At 44.2% G+C, this 23,692-nt stretch overlaps 1 protein-coding gene across 3 annotated transcripts; it reads right to left on the reverse strand.

Moving 5' to 3' along the window:
* Nucleotides 1-2,026: 2,026 nt before the first annotated feature.
* On the reverse strand, nt 2,027-17,496 carry LOC310793136 (ribonuclease P protein subunit p29-like). Of its 3 annotated transcripts, none has more exons than XM_083654898.1 (7): nt 17,376-17,496; nt 16,619-16,674; nt 15,880-16,109; nt 15,689-15,766; nt 15,490-15,551; nt 14,119-14,220; nt 2,027-2,149 (listed from the first exon to the last, which is right to left on the reverse strand). In XM_083654898.1, exons 1-7 carry the CDS (start codon nt 17,380-17,382, stop codon nt 2,130-2,132), a joined length of 555 nt encoding a protein of 184 aa, XP_083511024.1. In that variant the 5' UTR covers nt 17,383-17,496; the 3' UTR covers nt 2,027-2,129. The 3 variants fall into 3 exon arrangements, with proteins under 3 accessions (XP_083511024.1, XP_083511023.1, XP_083511022.1); XM_083654897.1 differs by lacking the exon at nt 2,027-2,149 and adding an exon at nt 9,282-11,178 and having other exon boundaries at nt 15,490-15,548; XM_083654896.1 differs by lacking the exon at nt 2,027-2,149 and adding an exon at nt 9,282-11,178.
* Between the last annotated feature and the right edge of the window lie 6,196 nt (nt 17,497-23,692).

Here is a 23,692-nt window from a genome sequence, read left to right on the forward strand (position 1 = left end):
GGGGGAAAAAACGGAAAAACAAAAACATTAAGAAAAAGAAACTGAAAAACAATAACAAAAAAACGGATTCCCCCCATTTCATTTTTTCAATTTAAATCTATTGAAAATGGGTTATACTTGGGCACTCTGACCTGGTCTATTTATACAAAAAAAAAACTGAATTAATGTTTAATACTAATGTTCTGTTAAATGATCTCTGTCTTAACCTGTTGGCACAGGAAAAGAAAATTTGATAACATACAGAAATACCCATTGTAATAGGTGAGCGCATCAATGTGTCATATATTTATTTAGGTAGAAATTAAATTTTTGATGGCACAAGGGTTTTCTGGTCCAATTTTTTTGCCGCGAAAACTGACGCGCTTAATATTGTTTGGCCCGCGACTCCTTATATTTTTCTGTATGCGGCCCACAACCAAAAAAGTTTGGCCACCCCTGCTGTATATAAACAGCTACATTCAAAATGTTTACAGTAGTGCTGCACGATTTGGGGGAAAGGTGCGATTTGTGCTTATGGTGGACAATATTGCGATTGCGATATAATAAACCAGACCTGGGCAACTCGCGGCCTGTGGGCCACATGCGGCCCGCGAGCGCCAACTGTGTGGCCCGCACTGGAATTGCAAAAAAAAAAAAAAAAAAAAAGTTTACAGTGCACCTGAACGCAACATGCAAGATACCCGCTGAATAAGTGTCATTCATGTCATTCATGTCATTCTGGCCAATACTCCACTTCTGTTATAACATTTGAGTCTGGAATATGGAATATCTTTCAATAATCCTTATGACTAAAAGGATAAAAGTGATCTCATGTGTAAGAAATGGCTGTTCTACATTGAAGTAAAAATAATTAACATGTTGGTTTTGGATTTTTTTTTAGCTTCAAGAGTGCATTTTTGTTCGTATGACCCTCAACACAGGCTTTGAGAATCCCGGGCCACTTATTGATACTTATGCTTAAATTAACCCACTCATATTCTGGTTTATTTCAAGAAAAACATTTTGGATAGTGGAAATTCTAATTGGCTGGTAACTTCTAGCAACCATATTGGCAGGTGGTCAAAAAAGTTAATTTCAAGCCCTGCAGGGAGAGCAGGTGGTGACATAGGAGTCAGTGAGAAAAGGATCAAATATTGGTGTTTAAGACTGAATAATGACATCACAACTGTTCATTTAAAATGAGTTATTCCTCTAAACCTGACTTCAAATGCCCCAAAATGTTTCGCGCCGGTGCCATTCGGTCCCCAACCCTGAGCTAAATCTGGCCCTCTGGTAGCGAGAACATTTTTTTGTGGTCCTCTCTATCTTCAAAGTTCCTGGGTTGCGGCATGACAATATTTGTTCGGCCCCCGATCAACCCGGTGATCTTTGTCTGGGTGACAGAAATGAAACAGAATCTATTCACCTTATCTGTATCTCTTCTTCATGGCTCACATTGATGGCTCACGTCAGCTTTGCACAAGCTACTTCCCTCTAGCTGCAGATGGTGTGTATATCATGCTGCCCCAACACACCTAGACTATAGTCTACTGTGTGTGTGTGTGTGTGTGTGTGTGTGTGTGTGTGTGTGTGTGTGTGCGTGCGTGCGTGCGTGCGTGTATATAATGACTATGAAATGCCACGTCATGTGCTGCACCAAATTAACCTGCAACCAATGAATATTTGAGAAGAAAAAATTATTTACCTGATGAGTCCATCATTCAATATCAACTAGTCATTCATTACTGTCCTTTAAAAAGTCAAATCACAGGTTTAAAGCACATTTATTACAACAATATAACACAACAATAGAACAAGAAACATTAAATTACAATATAAACTACAACATTATTTACAACAGAATGAAAATATTTAAAACTTTAACATTTTAACAACACTTTAACAATCTTAAAATGAGATGAAAACAGTATAATAAAGATAGATAATGATAGAAGGGTGAAATAGGAAAATAGGGTGACTTGGGGGGACGGGGTGGAGGGATGGATGAATAGAATCAGGGAGGGAATGGGGAGGCAAGGAGGAGTGGAGGGGTTGTCTGGGTCAGAGTTCAGAGAAGACTTGCAGCCATCTTCTCGATCACTGAAGACTTCAGGGCAGGATGGAGTCTGATATTTGACAGCTTGCTGCTCTCATATTTGACCTTGACAGCCTGGAGGGAAACATAAGGTGTTATTAGGTCATGCTAAAAACATTTAATCTTATTGAGACTTCACTGTTTTGGCAACCAACTCACCATTAACGGTGTCTGCCCCTCATTTGCAGTCACAACGTTCCTGGAGATGTGTGCTCACGACCTCACTCACCCCCCTGGCTCACGACCTCACTCACCCCCCTGGTTCACGACCTCACTCACCCCCCTGGTTCACGACCTCACTCACCCCCCTGGCACATGACCTCACTCACCCCCCTGGCTCACCACCTCACTCACCCCTGTCTCACCACCTCACTCACCCCCCTGGCACACCACCTCACTCACCCCTGGCACACGACCTCACTCACCCCCCTGGCACACCACCTCACTCACCCCTGGCACACCACCTCACTCACCCCCCTGGCTCACCACCTCACTCACCCCTGGCACACAACCTCACTCACCCCCCTGGCACACAACCTCACTCACCCCTGGCACACGACCTCACTCACCCCCCTGGCACACCACCTCACTCACCCCTGGCACACGACCTCACTCACCCCCCTGGCTCACCACCTCACTCACCCCTGGCACACAACCTCACTCACCCCCCTGGCACACAACCTCACTCACCCCCCTGGCACACCACCTCACTCACCCCTGGCACACCACCTCACTCACCCCCCTGGCACACAACCTCACTCACCCCCCTGGCTCACGACCTCACTCACCCCTGGCTCACGACCTCACTCACCCCCCTGGCTCACGACCTCACTCACCACACTACTCCCTGACCTTGCCCATGGACTCGCCCACCTCCCCTACCTACTCACCAACTAGTTCTAAAGACTCCACTTACAGCCCTACCTCGCCGGGATACAGCCTGGCCATCAGTCCCGATCACAGCGACGAGGAGAACTAATGCGCTACGAAGATGTGGGAGGCAGCTGAGGAGAGGCCCCTACAGCAGAAAATACAACCCCCACTAGCCCCCTGTGGTGCCGGGCCTGACGCATGCACACACACACACACACACACACACACACATACACAAATTCACAATGGCAGCACAAGAATCCAGGGAGTTTCTCTATATTTCTGAATTAAGTCTGTGCTATTACCATAAGCTAACTATTGTGTGTGATGATAGCCTTGAACTGTTTAGCCAGAAGGGGGGAAAAGGTTAGCTTGGGTAAACCCAGCCTCCACGTGACCTCTATGTGCTATGAGTCACGAAGAAACTTACGCTACAGGCATAGCCTGTGACGTCACGTTGAAGGCTGGGTTTACCCAGGCTAGGAAAAGGTTGCCTTTTGAAATTTACAATCATAATTTTCACATGGGGTGTTGAAGCAGAATTGCAAAGAGTAAAACCTGAGAGGAACGAAAAGTAAAAAGAAAGTTAACTACCATTCTGTATGGAAAGAATAGGAGAAATTTTGATTTTTGTTTTTTTTTGTTTTTTGCTTTTCTCATTGTTTGCTTTTGGTAACTTTGTAAACCTTTGTAAACTTCTTGCTTAAAGGCCCAATTATACTCCATTTTCTTACGAAAATAAATGTCTCCAATGTAGAGTATAGGCCTCTCCCTACTCCCACCACTTATATCCTCAGCCAGGAAGGATTTATTACATCACGGATGACATCACAATTGCTCAAGTGACATCATGACATCACTGACTGATGACATAACTTGTCATAAATTGTGACTGACACTGCTCGGACAGCCAATTTTAACTAAGATTCATGTTAAAAGCTGAAGCTCAGACCACGTCTGGGTCATTAATATACTTGTTTGCAGAATTCACGTCCGCGCTCATTGTTTTGACTTGCTTTTTTTAAATCCTTCTTAATTGTATATAAGCTCATTATATATATATATATATATATATATATATATATATATATATATATATTTATATATAAAAGGGAGCTTGGGCTCTGTCTGTCCAATGATGACAAGTCAGGTGCTTTCATCATTTCATCATTCTTTATGTTATGTTTATGTTATTTTCCTTAAGGGGGGGGGGGGGTGACGGCCATAGGGACTATCGTCATTTACTTTGGCCTGCATACTGTTCCAGCTTTGCATTACAGGTTGCTTGCTGTTGAGCTGGGAGCTGGAGATGGGCAGCACCTGATCACTGCTGCCAGGTCTTCTACTTAGGGCTCCCTGCCCTGCCAGTCAGCAGAGCTACAGCCAGAGCCATGCTTGCCTCCTGACACCACGCTGCTCTCACCTTTTTGTCTTTTGTTTTACACTGACAACACACACCACACATTTCCCACTGCACCCACCATACACTTCCAGACAATACTGATACTGACTACCACACTCCATTGTACTTTTTGTAGTTTATTCGTTACTTTTTCTTGGGTTTGATAATAAATTCAGATTATTGTTTAAAGTTCTGAGTACATCTCCCTCTCTATGGGATTTAGATTGCATAGAGATAGGCACTGTGCCTATCTCTAGTGCCTATCTCTATGGGATTTAGATTGCATAGAGATGAACGCATGGTTACGATTTAACCCAGATTTTCTGAGGAAGACTTCTCTCCCTCATTAATTCCATTCATGATGAGATTACCTTATCCAGCGCAGCTGTCGTGGATTACCACGATTGTTGTGATTGTTCAGGTGTGGCTGGTTTGACTGAGGCTAAAGACACTTAACAAAAACCTTTTTCTAGTGGCAAACAAATAAGAAGTTACCCTGTTCCGGTAGTCAAACCACCTGGCCTAATGGACAACAAGGTGTCTGATGTTGGATCAGAAGACTGAGGCTTTGAGTCGCTTTGTGGTAAACTTTCTAGTTCAGCAATTCCAGAAGTTTATATTAGAGCAGCAGGCATGATGACTGTGATTGGTAGTGGTTGTCAGTTTCTAACCACATGTAATCTGTCAACATGCATTTGAACTCATTTTACACGGTATCGATAAACAGGTGGGAAAAGTACACACATTCCTTTTAGTTAAGTAGAAGTACAGTTACTTACTAGGCTCGAACCCACGACCTCAAAAGTGACCGAGGCCTCAATACTGCAGGGCAGGAAGCACCCTCTCTGCACCACCAGGTCAGCCTTCTTAAAGCGGGTTTTCACTCTTTCCTCTGGCTAGTTGTTTATATACAACTAGCCAGAAGACTAGTATAACCCAAACTGTTGTACTTGCCTAAACCTAATGTTTTATAAAGATGTGTATGGTTTGACTGGGAATCGAACCCCAGTTCTCAGATTGGAAGGCAAGCACCTTAACCATTATGCCACAAGACCAAGGACACCCAAAAACTGCACTAATTTCACACCCTAAACCCTAATCTTAACCACATTTTATTTACCTGCCGCATGTTTTCAGGAAGAAGCAGTTGCAGTGACCAATCAAATGAGTTCAGGGTGTGTTCCTCAATAAACTATAGAGACAGTCCGCATGTCTGGGAACGCCCACAAAATGTTAAACGGCTGGCGCGCGAGTGGGGTAAAACCGCAGATATATCTCATGGGCTGACTCACCAAAAGACGGTGCTGCGGCTCTAAACTACAGGTTTGGGGGTTCTAGAGCAGAACACAAGACGTCTGCTCAGATGTGCGTTTTCTGCGGTGGTTAAATCCCCGATCGTGTCTGCCTGGGCTGGACTAGCAGCTAAATTCTAACTTTGCTGAATGGATAGAACGGGGGTTTTTACCCCACCCTGACCACGCCCCCAGCCAGGCTGAGCCAGCTAACCAGCGTCTATTGTGGGCGTTCCTAGAGCCTGTATGGGCGTTCCCAGACATGCGGACTGTCTCTATACTGCAAAGGAGGGTTCCCATCTAAAACAATCTCAATAAGATTGTATGATTTTCAGTTTCTAAATTCAAAGCTACCAATCATTTGGACCTTGATTTATCTTACATTGTTTTATGTAGGCTAATGGTAACAGAATCCATGGCCATTTTTCCATGTGTTTGCATCCCATCAAGGTCCAACAGAGTGTCAAAAGTTATGCCTCAAAGCTTTCTGGGAAATTCTACCTGTGGAAGAGGAAAGTGGACGGAGTTCCCAGCATGCCCTGGGGTAGTGTGTTCTGTTTGTAGATTTGTTTGTCAATTGTTTGTTTGTCAATGTGTTTTGGAGGTTAAAATGATTTCTTGTTCTATATGCATGATGTTAGTTATCTGCAAAGTTATAAGTTGAAATGTTGGCACCATGGGTGATTCTGGTGTGCAGTTCAGTGACCTGTCTGATGGGGCACAGGATCTGCTATTAAGCAGCTCTTTTTTGGTTTCTGTGTCAACAAGGAGACAAGGCTGTGAGGACGGAGGAAAGGATACATTCTCACCAAATGGGATACACCCAACTGTCTCATCGGTTAGACTCATCAAACTGGTTGAACTTATCAGCTGATCAGTGGCCAGCAGATCAGACTATGGTTGTACTGGTCAGTTTCCAGGTATGAATGTGTGTGTGAATGTGAACAGGGTGCTCCTGAAAAACAGAGCATTGCTCTCAGTGAGACTCCCTGTATAAATAAAGGTAAAATAAAAAAATAAAAAAAAGTATATATATTACTTCCAAGAGGTTATTTTCATTCAAGTCAATAGCTGAGGGGTTAAGACAGAGGACTCTGAAGCAGGTGTGCTGAGATTGAACCCTGATCAGGGATGTCTTTTTTCTCTCTGAACATAGCCCTTGTGGGAGTGGCATATTTCGACGAAGGTGCAGGGAACATCATAGACCCTTTTCACGGGGCCCATTTTGTGTCGAAAAGGCAGAATAAACACAGGTGCAAGCAAAACAACACTTTTTCACACCTCTCTCTCTGTTCTATGTCTCTTACCCAGAGGACACCCACGTTGCATTCAGGTACAGTCAGTTAGATTCAGCTTGGTGGTGGTGGTTGCTTAAACCTGCGCTAAACCTCTGGTGTCACTCCACATTTACTCTTTAGGCTTTAGGCAAGGCAAGGTAATGTTGTTTCTTATGAACTTTTATGATTGAAATGTCATATTTGATATTTATGCCTAGTGGATGAAATTCAACTTGGTTGCTAAAACCCCTTTTAGCAACCAAGTTGAATTTCATCCACTAGGCATAAATATGACATTTCAATCATAAAAGTTCATAAGAAACAACATTACTGGGTCCAAGAAATTTCCAGTAGACTATTGTGGCACCTTGCCTAAAGCCTAAAGACTAAATGTGGAGTGACACCAGAGGTTTAGTGCAGGTTTAAGCAACCACCACCACCAAGCTGAATCTAACTGACTGTACCTAAATGCAACGTGGGTGTCCTCTGGGTAAGAGACATAGAACAGAGAGAGAGAGAGGTGTGAAAAAGTGTTGGCATTGCCAGAGTTAATGGGGGGCTAGGGGGGGCAGGTGCCCCCAGTAGTAAAAAAAATAAAAAATAAAAATTGCTCACCATTTTAAATCTCCATCTGACTGTCTGGCTGAATATGATCATATCCACTTTGCCAAGCATCATTCACAGGTATCTCTTTGCTAAAGCTGTGACAGGGGGGGCTCTGACAGGGCCTTGCTGCAGCCGCCCCCTCCTGCAACATACTGAATTTCTCCATTGGTTTGGGGTGAAAAGAAATATATTGTAGGCGGAGTTCCCAGCATGCTCTGGGGTAGATGTGTTTATTAATGTGCTTTGGGATGTTAGCTAAAGGACTTCCTGTTCTACATGTGTGATGTTAATTATCTGCAAGGTTATTGTCGACTAATAGTGCTGTTCTACATGTTATTTACATTTCTTCACAATGTTGAAATTTTGGCACCATGGTTGACTCTGGTGTGCAGTTCAGTGACCCCCTCTGAGATGCTGTGTGTGGTCTAATGCAACAATAAACAGTATTTTCTGTAGTCTTGTGCTGTATGGGGTGCAGGATCTACTAATGAAAAGGAGATAATCTCTCTGACTGTGCATGTTGCAATATTGTCCTACCTTTTGATTGGGTTGTAAAGACTCATGTCTGATTGGGCATTGCCCACCCCTGCCCATAGACCCCTCTCAAGGGGGGCCATTTTGTGTCAAAAAGGCAGGGTAAACACAGGTGCAAAGCACTAATGAGGGTTTCAAACTTCCATGATTGGAATTTGGGACTCCTCATTAGTGTTTTGCTTGCACCTGTGTTTATTCTGCCTTTTCGACACAAAATGGCCCCCGTGAAAAGGGTCTATGACGTTCCCTGCACGTCCAGATCTTCCCCACAATGTCGAAATATGTCACTCCCACAAGGGTTATGTTCAGAGAGAAAAGAGACATCCCCAAGCAGGGTTTGATCCCAGGACGCCTGCTTCAGAGTCCTCTGTCTTAACCCCTCAGCTACTGACTTGAATGAAAATAATCCCTTGGAAGTAATATATATATTATATTTTCATTTTTTTAATAGAACAATAAACGAACAAGACAAACAGGCTCAGACACAGGAAAATAAAATACATACATCAGACGTTTGGCATTGTTAACTTGGTGCTACCAGCCACAAAAGGTGCTTATGTGCTTGTGAGGGATATTACGCATAGGACCCCACCAAAGGTGTCCACATGAAACCCCCCGGGTAAGTTGTCCATCTCCCCCGACCTAAGTCACCGCTCACTAATCATTTAGTAATATATATACTTCTAACGAAGGTTTCTACTGGAACCTGCATGCAATTACCTCGCTATAATTCAATTTCATGATTCCATGCAGCGATTACATTTGTAGCGATCCTGGGTCTGTAAGGATAAAAGCCAACACGTGAGCCTTAGCTAATGGCTGATGCTTAACGTGTTGGGCTTGTAAGTTGGAGACCCGGGTTCGCGCACAGGCCTCGCCTGTGTTGTTACACATCATTTTATTATATTTGTTTTAGATCATGTATGATAATGTAAGACTTTATGTTGACTGTGCGTACGTCTACTCTGTACGGCTTATAGCTACTGTCCTCATTGTTGAAGGTTCAGATGGGTGTATCCTATTTGGTGAAAATGTATCCTTTCCTCCGTCCTCACAGCCTTGTCTCCTTGTTGACCCGGAAACCAAAAAAGAGCTGACAAGATGCATGAAGGATGCTCCAAAAGTCTCCTCCTACAAAACTAGAATAACTAATCAGTGCAATGAAGTGCTTCACAAAGCACAACAGAGAAACAGAATAACAGGAATCAACTGATTGCAACAACTTCAATTTAATCACACAAATAAGCTTCATTTACATGATCAATATTGACAGACACAGCAGTTATCCACAGCGATCTGATCCTCAGCCACTCACCTCCACAAACTTCCAAACTCTGGCAGCTGTGTGGACCTGATTGGAGGCGTGCAAATTTGTGAATACAGCCCCTCCCCCCCACACACAAAGTAAATGGCTGCTCTGCCCTCTACTGGACATTATACATAATAAAATAAACCATTGCTTTGCCTATATAAAAACACATTTTTACAAATCAAAGAGCTGAAACAATTTCAAACCTTGTTCTCAGGGAGCTGACATTTTTATCCAACAAAGCCAATGTCCATTTACTTTTGGTGGAGAAAACAATGGGATATAAATAATGTAACTAAAGTGAATGAGTAACTCCCCCTCCCTCTCGTAGTATAAAGCTTCCATCTACTGTTGCATTGCCAACTTTAATTGAATAGAAATCTTCTCCTGGTGGTAAACCTCTGAATCGACACCTTTATGGACCAATCAGCATGACCTGCTGCTCCTGTATAAGCCAACGATACTGATTTGAACTGTTAAACGGTATAAGCCAATGATACTGATTTGAACTGTGAAACCGTATAAGCCAACGATACTGATTTGAACTGTGAAACCGTATAAGCCAACGATACTGATTTGAACTGTGAAACCCTATAAGCCAATGATACTGATTTGAACTGTGAAACCGTATAAGCCAATGATACTGATTTGAACTGTTAAACCCTATAAGCCAATGATACTGATTTGAACTGTGAAACCGTATAAGCCAATGATACTGATTTGAACTGTGAGGGCCTGTGTCCACCTAGCGTCTTTTTCCGACGTTAAACGCTGGGAGTGCGCTGGGGAGCGCTGATCCGAGCGCACAATATACAAGGAAGCAACGTTAGCTCAGTGCGGTAGGAGCTTGATAGCTGACAGCTAGCAAGCTAACAACACAGGTAGGCTACGCTATTAAAAGCAGTAAGCACAACACTCACCAGAAATATTAAGTGTCTAGCCAATCTGCTCCCACAATTGAGCCTTTCTGTCTCTGTTGCGATAGTTTCTCCATATGATTAGTTGCCAGAAAAGGAGCACCCGACACCAGCGTCTTTCTGAAAAGTTAAATTATTCTCAGCTGGGAGCGCTGGGAGCCGGCGCACAAAAACGCCGGAGCGCTCTGAAAATAGACGCTGGGTGCAGCGCACTTTCTCTACACGTCCGTGTGCGCTCGCATACGCTCTCCCCCCATTGGAAACAACTGAAAAAAGACGCTGGACCTGAGGAAAAGACGCTAGGTGGACACAGGCCCTAAGCCAATGATACTGATTTGAACTGTGAAACCGTATAAGCCAACGATACTGATTTGAACTGTGAAACCAAAACAACTTCAAGCTGGCTGGATAACTCACTAATCGTGCTCTGTGAAATCCCCCCCCATGTCTTTAGCAGCTTCGATTCCTCTGCCACTCTCTTCCTTGTTGATCTGGAATGACTCAGGAATTACCGGTGGCTGAGATTTCTGCCGTTCAAATCGCACGTTCCAGCACATACTCTCTCGGAGCAGAAACTCCCCGCCCACTGGAGTTTCAGGCCTCTCTCTACTTTAACTACTCCTCGACGACTGGGAAAATTTGATTTTCTGTCAATTACAAGCCACTGTCCATGCTGCTGCAAAATCCTACTGGGTTTGGATGAAAGTTGCAGATGACTTCATGTCCCTTCCTGAGCCACGTCGCAGTGCGACCACCATCACAAGTCAATGGTCCCTTTGAGTTTAAACTTCTTGACGGAGCGCTCGCTGGCACGCTGTTGGAACTTGTTTCCGTAGATGTGGGAGACGAAGCCGTTGATTTCCACCGCAAACACGCTGTTCCTCTTGGGGATCACTGTCGCAAAAGAAAGGGACAAAACATCTTAAAGGATGGGTTTTCCGTGGGGAATATGAATATATATTAAATCTCACGCCCCTAAGGTTTTCGAATCCGTTGAAATTTTTGAAATTGGAGGTTTACTCACAGAGATATCAACCGAAATCCACTCTGTGTGTGGGGGGGGGTGGTGGGGGGGAGGTGCGGGTGCGGGGACTCGAAATACTACATTTCCCACAATGCACTGGGCTCGCGTGGCCTTCGTTTTTATGCCCACCCCTCAGGCATTTGGCTGATATCAAACTCCAGTAGGTGGCGGTAATGCACATATATGTTTGCCAACCGCCATAAAACTCAAAGAAGAAGAAGAAGAAGGCTTCGACAATAATATATGGAGAGAAGAAGAAATAAATCGAAAATAAATCGAAAATAAATTGCCTCCAAATTGCACCACATTTAAACTGAAGTATATATGTCGGGAGATGTCTTCATAAAAAAAAATTCATGCATTTTAAGGCATTTTCGTAGGAGTTACGCGCATCTGATGTTGTAACTATTTTCTGTAAAAATGTGTAAAAACGGGTACATTGCTCAGCGTTGATTTCGTTACTTCAACCCACCTACTACTAGATGTAAAATTTGACGAGCTTTCCAATGCCGCCAGTCCCGTGTCGATTAGTGCTTCCGTTCCCGAGATAATGGTCTCTTTGCAAGGAACTATGGGAAGCTAATATTAGCTACAGCAGGCTAGGCGGTTGGAAAGATGGCTGCCTTTTGGTTTTTGTCAAGGCCTCTGAAGGGGCGTGGAGGACCTCTAGAGGCGGGACCATGGCCAACAACAGTTGTAGTTCATAGGTGCACGACTTCCGCAAGGCGGACTTAGGCCAGATGACGCGAAACGCGTCGGCTGGCCCAAAAAATATGTGAGAGATGCTTGATATCTCTGGGAGTGAAGCTCCAATTTCAAGAATTTCAACGGATTCGAAAACCTTAGGGGCGTGAGATTTAATATATATTCATATTCCCCACGGAAAACCCATCCTTTAAGAGACGTCCGAGAGCGCAAGGTTTTTCATCACAAGTCTGATCGCTGGGTTGAAACCTGCTCTGAAAAGACAACAAGAATGCGCGGGGGGGGGGGGGGGGAGATAGCGTGGGAGATACTGAGGGAACTGAGGGAGATAGCGTGAAGCTCTCTAAATCAGAGGTTTCTCAAATGTTTTTCAGCCAAGGACCCCTTATAAGATAAAAAAAATATACCGGGGACCCCCTCATTCTGATTTGTGATTTTGGGCTCTGGGTTTCAGGCCTGTATAGGCTGCTGACCCATTCCCCTACTGATTGTCTGGTATTGACTCAAACTCGATGGGAACAGAATTTAGGTGTGTCAATAGACCCTGTAGAATGGGACCTAATATGGAGAGATTCAATAACTATAGCTAATGCAGTCCGATACAGAATACTACAGTTTAAAATTTTACATAGGGCATACAGTATATAACTCCCTCAATAATTAAGAAAATGGACCCCAACTCCTCAGATCAATGCTGGCATTGTGGAGAAGTTGGTACTTTATTTCATATGCTGTGGCACTGCCCAGCAGTAAAAATATTTTGGGAAGAGGTTATTGACACACTCTCGAGACTGTTGAATGTAAACGTTACTGCTGGCCCTGTTGAATGTCTGCTAGGAACTAGGGTCACACAAACACAAAGCAAGCATGTACAGAAGATCGTTGGTCTGGCCTTTCTGGCCACTAAGAGAATAATTTTATTAAATTGGAAGTTCCGCAAACCCAGATGCTTTTTAATAGAGGACTGGGTGGGTGGTTTTTTAGACCTGTTAAAGGAACACTCCGCCCATTTTCAACCAGCTTTGTATCATTAGAACATCAGTAGTATATCAGAAAACTGTAAACGGTTTTGAAGTCTGTCATTTAATTTGACAGTTATTGAGTGTTAAAGTGTGGACCAGTGACATCACTGGTCCACACTAACTCAAATTAATAACTCATTAACTCAAATCAACTCTCAATAACTGTCAAACTATTCATCATTCATCTAGTTTGACAGTTATTGAGAGTTGATTTGAGTTAATGAGTTATTAATTTGAGTTAGTGTGGACCAGTGATGTCACTGGTCCACACTTTAACACTCAATAACTGTCAAATTAAATGACAGACTTCAAAACCGTTTACAGTTTTCTGATACACTACTGATGTTCTAATGATACAAAGCTGGTTCGAAATGGGCGGAGTGTTCCTTTAAGTATGGAAAGAGTTACCGGGAGGCTGGGGGACCTTGATATCGGTCCTACTGAGCTGTGGGACTTGGTGAGAAACTCTTTAGCTTATCAATCGATAGCCTTACAGCCTAGATAGTTTCCTATACAACATAAAGTGGATGTTTTCTTTATTCATTGTGGATGCTGCCCACTCTATCCGGATTCCTGTTGACACCGGCATCCTTGTTTGCCATAACATTCTATACTGAAATACTTATGAACGATTGCTTGACTCTGTGTTGCATTGCTGTTGTGGGGGATGTTTGTTGTTGTTGGTTGTTTTTGTTTTCTCACCTTCACTTCCCTCTCCCTTGTATGTGCATGTTGCACATTTTTGTTTATTGTTTTGTGGTCTGTGTGTAATAAAAGAAAAACTGTAAATAAAAATAAATAAAAAAAGCTTGTTTCCATGGTAACGTGCTTGACATTTAAATTGATAGGTTTGTCAGATTAGAATGTAATCCATGAACCATTTTAGATTTAAAGCATAACATATTTTCGTTGAACAATGAAGCTCTTGCACACAAAAATAAGTCCTCCCCCCCCCCGAAAACTTTTCGTGGACCCCCTGGCAAAGTGCCATGGACCCCTGGGGGTCCCCGGACCCCCATTTGAGAACCACTGCTCTAAATAAAACAGGTGTTGAGTGAGTGAGAGACATTCAGCTGGCCAAACCTTTCAGTCGGTCCTCTTTGGTGATGATCTTGAAGACGTGTTTGAACTCCTGAACCAGAATCCCTGTAGTTCCCACATATGACGGGCATCTGGACCGAACCACTGTGCAATACAAGACAAGATGCTAGTAAAGTGACAAAGATAGGAAGTGCTTACAGAAATACATCCAAGTCATGGTCGACAACCAATTGTTAACATAGCAACACTTGGCTTAGACACTTGTAAGTCTATTCTGTTATTGTTTAACGTTTTTTGTGCGTGTAAATTCATCCTTAATTAGTGGTCCATGATGATCTAAATGTTTCAGCGGCTTTTCCACCCTGATAAGATTAAGAATAATGTTCTGGGGGAAACACTGAAGTATTGAAATATTTTGGCATAACAATGATCGATTGAATTTTGATATTAGCCTTAAAGGGATACGCCAACATTTTGGGAGATTCGCCTATTTGCCATATTGCAGACAGTAAATGGATAATGTGGATGCCTTTATCATCACTGTGCGTTCCCTACAAAGGGCGGTACCACTTTGCTAGTGCTACAATAGAGACACTGCGGAGCGCGTCATCATTCAGAAACCACACCCAAAATGGGGGGAAACAAACCCCCCCCCCCCCCAATCCTGGCGTTCTCCCTTTTTTTTTTACCTTTATTTAACCAGATAAGTGCGTTCCCCTATGTCACGTGTTGCACACAAAGATCATATATCCGGAAGATGAACACTCCAACTTACTTCCTTGACAGCTAAACCCACATTTTTCTTCTCGCGAATTCTCAACAGCTTCCTTGTTTTGCTCGGGAGTACAAAAAAAACTTGAATTTGGCGATTTTTTACATTCGTGGTCTGCACAGCCCACCACACAACAGCTTTTAGCTATGTTTAATTCAAGGAAAATGATGCTGGTGTATGGCAGTGAATGGAGAGCTTTCCCCCGTGATGGGCGTGGCCTATTTCATGCAGTGTCTATGGTAGTGAATGGTACAGATTGCAACAGCGCCAGAAACACCCACATGTACATGTTGTGCCTCGTGTACTCACCACGCGATAAAATAATAATCCAAAGTTACTGGAAACGGCCATTTTCAAAGTAAATCTACACACCGAGATCTAACAAAGATTAACCAAACTAACCAAGAGTAACTGAAGTTACTTCCTTGTTTGCCATGAGGCGCTGTACACAGCGCATGCGCCGTTGCCGCTAATGGGCTATATTGTGTGCATTGCTTGGCCTTGTATTAGCGCCGTTGCAATTCTAATTAATTATCTCCACCTCTGCTCGTTTGCATGCGGCGAAGCGGTAATCAGCTTCGCTCTGCGGTGGGCCATCAGAGAGTGGGATTTCATCACAGAAAGCAAAAGTGAACTCCTACCTGTGATAATGGCACCATGGAAGTCTGCCTTCAAAAGCTTCTGCTGAACAAAGTGTGGACTGCTACAAAAGATAGAGAGGTTTATTAGAGATGTAACATGACTGGTAACCAAGCAAGAGACTATAGGACAGAGATGAAAAGACATTTGAAGTGGTCTCTAATGGGCGATAACACCACTGAGCTCCAAACCGATACTCACCAGGATGGTTTCAATCCATTGCACAGGTCAATAATGTATTGTCTCCATAGGTTATGTAGTGGCAGGAAAAGTTCATATCTAGAGTTGAGAACATACAACAGTTAGCTTACGGCTAGTGTAGCATTTTAACAGTAAGAAATGATTAGGATGCAGCTACTGTGACAATTCAGATTTTTTGATTACCAACCAACCTCTGGTGTTCGGGCTTGATGTGGAAAACCTTCAGTTCTCTCTTCTGTCTGGCGTTGAGCCCTTTGGCTTTCTTGCTGTGGCTCTTCTCTTTCTTCTTCTTGGGCCGGGCGTACTCCAGGATCACGGCTTTGTGAGCCAGAAGCTCCTTCAGATCCTGCTGTGACTTGGACTGGATGCTGTTCCTCAGGAAAGCCTGGACGAAAGTGTCTGCTTGAGAGTTCGTTTGAGACTGGAGATGAGAGGAAGACGATAATGAAGTTCACACAGGTTATTAGGTTTGAAATTTACTGTGGGAAAAATCCATATAGACTTTCATCGATATTCATATGCATTCTAACGGAATACTTTTTCAATGAGTCTGGCTCACCAGACGCAGCACAGCCCTCGGCACGTATGGCGAGGGCTTTGACGCTGTAGCATGTTTTCCACATTAGTTTAACTCTGCACTACTCTTACTACTCTACTACTAACAGTGAACTACTCTTATTTACTTGATATAGTGTTGTAACCACCAGCTGCTGCTATAGTGCACCATGTTTTGATTTTTTGATCAGATCAGATCTGTGATTGTGTTTGTTTTGATGTGCTGTGCCTATTTTGATGTAACGCTGCCAACAATTATTTTTCTACCGAAAACTAATTTCCCCACGTGGACAAAGTAGCTACTACTATTACTTACTGATGGGCGGCATTATCTCTCAGAAGTAACTAAAGTAAATAAATAATCTGTCTGCTCACCTCAACACCAAGCATCTTCTCCAGGTCAGGAGGGAATTTGGCTCGAACAAGTCCATCTGTGCCAAAACACATGGATAAAACATGAATTATTACATTGCCCACATTATCCTACTCCAAGACAATACAAAACATTTAAATTAGAAATGTCTTCGTGTATCACCAACAATGGACAGATAATATGCATTTTACAATTAAACTCCCAGTTTCTGTACACCTGATGGCTGATACTCTCCATTCTTTTATAGGCTACAATCCAACTTGTCTAGAGGGGTCAAGCCAAAAGTCTAGTAATGTAATGTCACCTTGCTTCGACAAAGCTATACATTATCTGACCAAAAGTGACCGAGGTTCTTTTCTGATTCCTTAAGAGCCACCCCTCGATTCGGCATACTCAAATCGAAAAAGCACCCATAAAAAAATACTTTTTAATGTAGCGTTGCTCACTGACGTACCACCCTTAGTGGTGTATTTTGGTCGAAGAAGATCGTGGGGAATTGTAATTTACAGCTGCTTCGTAGATTGGATGCATGCCGAACTGAAAAGCAGATCATGTTGGTTTAAAAAGGCTATTGAATGATACAGTAGTAGGCTATGTTATTGTATGTTATTTTGCAGAAAAGAAAGGCAACATTAACGCTAGCTAAATTGCTGCAGGCAGCATACGAGCGAACATTAACTGTCTGTACTCTGTTATGTAGCGTTAGGCACTTGTATTTTAGAGCGATATTACAGAGCTGTCTTTGAAGATTAAACTCACCGTCCATTTGCACGTTTTTGGTGGCTTCTTAAAGAGAAATGAATCAATTCTTTCGCAGAGAACGACACATGTGTTGTGCAGAACAAGCTGCAACTATAGATAGAGACACCCTAACTTCCAGTCACTTCCTGTATCTGTGCCACTTTCACGCCCCCTTAGGAGACTGGTCAGCCAATGAAGTTTCATAATATTGACAGACAGCCAATCACAAGCCGAGAACCACGCCCATTTAGGAGATCGGAAGAGTTCAATAGAGAGCTCCAGGGATGACGTATTTTTGTAGGCTGAATGCGGAAGTCCCGAACTTCCTGGTTCTTCACTGTTTCTGTCTATGGGATTTTTGAATGCGTTTTCGGCGCGATGCTTCAAATAAGGTCTGTGGGCAACGCAAGTTTAATCAAACGCGAACGAAGGTTCAGCGGGATAATCTTCACACATGAGGACCACTTTCATGAGTTTTGTAGCGTAAATGCGAGCCCTGGAAGTAAAAAGCTCGTGCTAAACTAATCCAGAACTACACACGTCGCATAGGCGTCCACGCGAAGGCGCGAGAGAAAGAATTTCCGCGTTCACTCGTGATGACGTATAATATCCGCGTCGACATTGTAGTCTCATTTAGCCGTTTGCTAGCTAGCTAGCCACCCTTTTAACGGCACATAAAAGCTTCAAAACTCATAAAAGTGGTCTTCATGTGTGAAGATGATGTTACTAAACACTGGTTCGCGTTTGATTAAGCCAGCGTTGTCCAGAGAGATTATTAGAAGCATCGCGCCAAAAACCCATTCAAAACTCCCATAGGCGAAAACTGTGAAGAACCAGGGCTGCATCGATGATTTCCGGACTCGTTCCTGGACCTCTCTATTTCTTACAAGTGGCGGAGCCGAGTAGCCTGACTCCGCCAGATGGGGGCGGCATTGTTCCACAAATTCACAATCCCAACTCCAAGCAGCCTATATTCAACATGGTCTGTAACTGTAAACACACCATCTACCTGAGTGAGCTACAATCAGACACAATTCAGACACAAATGGTTTCCAAGATAGTGTTTTTTTATTCATGGTTGAAAAAGACCATGAGAGAAAAAGAGGTGGTCGTATTAAGTCCGTAGATGGTACAGTATAATGATGACACATTTAAATGGGAAGAAATAAATAATCAGACTCAAATGAAAACCATGACTAGTAATATACAATACACAATATATACAATATACAATATAGCAAAATCGAAAGAGGCCGTTAAGTCGACGGAACAAGCTCTATGCATTTTAACGCCATGCAGTCCTTCACCTATTGTAAAATAAGCCACTTGTTGTGGCGTTAACAGAGGCCGGGGGTTTGTCAGGCATCTCACATTAGGTGAAACGTGCCATTCGCTGTCTCAGGCAGTGGCGCCCGTTCAGGTCACTGTGTGAACTGTTGCTATATTTGCAAGCACATCATTGATCACACATCAATGCCATTCAAAACAGAATTGCGTCCCCAATGTCCACAGTGTCTCGACCGCAAACCGGAAAGCAACAGATACTCATTGAGAAGTGGATTTGTTTTGAAGTGGCGTTTTAAACAGGAGAGTCTCGGCTGAGGGGCTCTGACATGCAGCATCATAGTAGTGATCATATCATTCACATGTTTTGTAACAACTGTACCTACTCAATGATACGCCATGACATCTAGATGCAGTTCCCATGTGGTTTTTTAAAAGGCGGTGGTTCACAGTGCTCTCTCACAGACAGTAACAATGGCTCCATCGACACCGCGAGAAAAATCTGAATAAAACTATTTTTCATTATCCGCAAACAAAGCCAATTATCGAAGATAAGACATTTGTCACGGCTTTCTGCCTTTCACTGAGATGGAGAGAAACTAGGGAGCAAACGCCAAAGAAAATTAAAATGGAGAATCTTTTCTTTTATACATTCCTTCACTGAGCAAGATATCAGAGGCTATGAACTGTCCTCAACACCTGAATCCACTAGCAGACTATACATAGAGTATCACTTGTGGAAGTACCAACACGCACCTAGTGATGTTGGGCCTGGTGTTGAAGCACCAGTCAGAGTGCTACTTGTTATGATTCCACTGTGTGAAAGGTTCAAATAATCTCATAAAGCTCAAAGCACTAAAACAGCGTGAGTTCCAATTATAATAATAATTGCAACAAAGAATGGATTTTGGACACATGAATATGGACTTAAACAGTATTTTCCATCCACTGAAGATCGCCCTACTGTGGTTCTACTCGCCTGTGCTAATCTGTACTTACACTGCATAACTATGCAAGTTGTATCTTTCACTGTCAAAATTGACCACCGGTTAAATGAGAGGATACAAGCTACTGTTTTTGCATTCCTTGTTTTTAAAAGACACTTGGACATGTTTTCGATACAATCCCAATACATTCTAGTGGTGACATCAGTTTGAGTAATATTCTTAAAAATAAAATAAAAATAAACAAGAGCAATAAAAGCCCAAAGCTCACATCAGGTGTGTGAGGGAACCTTAAGTAGTAGACATGCGTAGAAGAAAGCCACTCCGATGGACCGGAGGAGACAGAATGCATCACTCGCTCACAACTAAAAGCAACGATTCATTAAAAACCTTCAAGCAGTTGAGCCTTTTTAAACTATATACAAAATTGGCACACGCTAACAAAGAACAACAGGTTAATTAATGAGCAGAGACGAATGATATCAAAACAAGGAAAAGCAGAAATGTGTGTAAGAAGTGTGGCTTTGCTCAAACGGTGCAATGGTCGCAGACAAACAGCAAAGTGAAAAGAGGCAGAAGCCAGCCGTGAGGACCCATCCGTTATTGGCCCGATCTAGTCTGTCTTTTCCTTGTTCTTCTTTATGAAGGAAGGAGTGCAGAACTCCTTTTTCTTTTTGGAGGGCGACTCGTCGCCCGCCTGGTCGCCCGCAGGCTCCTCACATTAGGTGAAACGTGCCATTCACTGTCTCAGTCTGAGGCAACAACAGGGGCGGGCTCGGGGCGGAGGAGGAGTCTTCGGCAGGAAGTGCGGGGGCGTCGGGCGCGAGCTCGGGAAGGGTCTGTCTCAGCGCCCGGAGCTGAGTTTGGGGCGACTTGGCTGCCATTCTGGGTCGGGGTGCCGCTCCGTCAGGTCCAGTTTCTCTGTCACAGCAGAGGCCCGCCTCGCAGGCCCGGTACTCGGGGCCGAACAGGGTTCTTCTTGTGAGTGCCCAGGAGAGCGGCCCGCAGCCGCAGGCAGGGTGCCGGGAGGTACTGCATGTAGCAGTTGTAGGCCAGCGCGGCCAGGAAGAGGAGGAAGAACAGGAGGAAGAGGAAGAGCAGGGCCGTGCTGTTGTTGTGCTGCAGATCTTCGGCTGCCAGGTCCTGGCTCTCCGGGGAGCATGGGGGAAGGTGCTGCTTGGGCTGGACTCTGATGGTGCTGCTGGGGGGCGGGGTTAGTGATGAGTCAGTTTGGGGTGGGGAGGTGACAAGGACTGTGGCTGTGGAGCTGGGGGGGGCAGGGACCGAAGTTAGTGGAGGTCGGCCCGTCTTAGCATTACCCTCAGAGGCCTGGCACTGGTTAAACCTCGTCTCCGGGGGTCGCGGGGTAGTGATCCTGGACAAAGAGAAAACAGACATTATTTGCGTGTAGAGGTTCATACAGTAATGGCAGATGCTGTATCACTTCCCATTTAAAGCAATATTCTACTTAGTTTTAACATGGGGGTTATTTAAGCAATATAGCATGAGAGCCAGTGTGTTGTGGCAAATATATCCCGCTGCCCCAGCTGTTATCCCACGAGGCCGCAGGCAGAGTGGTTCTATCATTCTACGGTCTACCGCTGCTAGGTATAACAGACCGTTGCTATGCACGCCGTTCTGAAAGACTGGAGGACCAAGTCCAGTCATATCAATCTGCAGAAAGAAGTCCGGTAAATTTAGCTCATTCGCGACACCCGGTGGCAAAAAGTGTTACCGTAGCTTTCTTTAGTACGTAGCCGTGTAATAAGCGGTAGAATGTACAGGGAGCCGGTCATTATCATGAAATAAACCCCATAGGGTGATCAGGACCCTTAAATATTATGTTCATGGCTGTCAAGTGCAAACAAGCCCCATGTTAAAACGGAATTAGTTTGTTATCCAAGTTAGTTTGAACATTGGGGTTGTTGTTAAAGCATTAATATTATTATACTTTAAGCTTGAGGATGACACAGATTCCGCCCCTCTCTCACCTGGATTGTATTCGTGACACCTTTGGTGAGAACGGCCATCTTGCCCGCCACGGTCTTCAGCCCTTGATTGAACAACGGCCATCTTGCCCGCCACAGTCTTCACCCCTTGTTTGAACTGTGCGATGTCCGGGCGGGTGGGGCGTACGCTGTGTAAACCTGACACTCCTGGAGAGAAGAGGAGGAGAGGAGAGGGGAGGGGAAGGGTGGGGAGGAGAGGAGAGGAGAGGGGAAGAGCAGAGCAGAGGAGAGGAGAGGAGAGGAGAGGAGAGGAGAGGAGAGGAGAGGAGAGGAGAGGAGAGGAGAGGAGAGGAGAGGAGAGGAGAGGAGAGGAGATGAGAGGAGAGGAGAGGAGAGAGTCAGCACGAGCCAAAACATTAACAGCATCTGCTTTCTCACAGGAGTTTGAATTGCTAACAAACGAGCAAATTTCACAATCCACTGTGTGCACTGTGCGCTCGCTCACTCACTCAGCTGTGTCAACTGCTCTCTTACCTGTGCGGTCACTGCCGTCCCCAAACAGTTTTTGAGTAGCAGCCATGTTCTTGAGTGCTTCGGACCGGAGTTCAGGACGGACGCTGACGGACAGCTTTGTGCAGCTGTATTTGATCCTGACAGTCTGGAGGGAAACACAAGGTGTTAGTAGGTCCTGCTCAAAACAACATTTCATCTTATTCACACTTCACTGTAGGCAAACCAACTCACCGGGTACTTGGTGGTGCCTTCGTTCAGCCGCATCACATTTTTTGCAATGAGCTGCATGATGGGCCTGAGCTGGGCCTCGCTGTACCTGGACTGGCGCTGTTGGAGAGAAGACTGCAAACACAAGAGAGAGAGAGATCAGAGTACTGTCATTTGCCTGATGAACTCATGTTGACTTGCTATAGTTAACCTTTGAATCCATCTGTAGGCCTTTAGACTTCAGTCAACTCACCCAGGACAGTCCATCCAGCAGGAGCTGGGCAAGACAGAGGGCAGCAGCACCAACCTCTGAGGGACGGTACTGCACCATGTCGTAGTTGCTCAGTGTCACCTCCATGAAGTACTGGGCCAGCTGCTCGGTCTCTAAATAGGACTAGACAGACAGACAGAAGACAGTCACTTTAATAGCCTTGATGACATCAACTGCATGAAGACAGTAGACAAAATATAGATTTATGGCAGTTGGCATAATACTGTATATATATACTCACACTTGCAACTTTCACGGCCCTCCCGAGGAAGTCCATTGGTGTGGGGCGTCCCAGCTCAAAATTGAGCCTCCTCAGGATCAGCTGCTCCATGTTGAGCATATCTGCCTTGAGGAAGGTCTGCCCTGTGGTCTTGGCGTCGGCGAATTCTGTGCAGCCTGCAGTCCAATTCTCCTCGTACTTTGACGCCAGCCACAAGGCAGTGACGCCGACAAGGTCCAGCTGGTGACGAGGCACCTCCTGGACCTGCGGCACATATAAGAAGAAGAGTGTTAGCTAGCTGCTAGTTCACAGAAGATGAACGAGAAAACATTTAAAACAAGTTTGTACCTGGAGGAAACGGTCCACGATGGCGACGGAGAGGTAGAGCGTCTCTTGAGTCAGTGCGAATGGTGTCAGTGTGAACCGGGAGTGAATCCTCACCATCCAGTCCACGAGACCATCACGCATGTCTCCTGTGATCAGTTTTCCCTGCAGGTAGTCACATCGCACTGGCTGCTGTGCCTGTGGATTATTATATTATTATATATATATTATATATATATATATATATATTATATATTATATTATATCATTTTAATTATTATTATATTAATGAATCAATCAAAAGCATAGTAAGCGCAAATAAAGAGCATGTATTACCTCAAGGGGGTACAGATACGCATATATATCCTTCACATACTCCGAGCAGAGCTCTGGAAAGTCGGCGTCAAACTCGTCGACATCCATCATCTCCAGCGTCTCAGAGAATGCCTGGCAGATGTCCTCCTCCACCTCCATCATGGAGACATCAGATGTCTGCTGTCCTCCAGGCTGCTGAAGGAACACAGTTCAAGTGATTGTCACTCAGTCAGGCTGTTTATAAAGACTGTGAGGATGTGGCAGCTGTTCTCTACACATACCATATTACAGTATATGAGACACACACA

Source organism: Poromitra crassiceps, assembly GCF_964638095.1.
Source record: "Poromitra crassiceps genome assembly, chromosome: 18".
NCBI lineage: Eukaryota > Metazoa > Chordata > Actinopteri > Beryciformes > Melamphaidae > Poromitra > Poromitra crassiceps.

What these genes read in the sequence shown, in the direction of transcription:
- LOC310793136 (XM_083654896.1), bottom strand. An exon ending in AGAAGATGCTTGGTGTTGAG is followed by an intron (nt 16,110 to 16,618) that starts GTGAGCAGACAG and finishes TCTCATCTCCAG; the next exon opens with TCTCAAACGAACTCTCAAGC. An exon ending in ATCAAGCCCGAACACCAGAG is followed by an intron (nt 15,767 to 15,879) that starts GTTGGTTGGTAA and finishes TCTCAACTCTAG; the next exon opens with ATATGAACTTTTCCTGCCAC.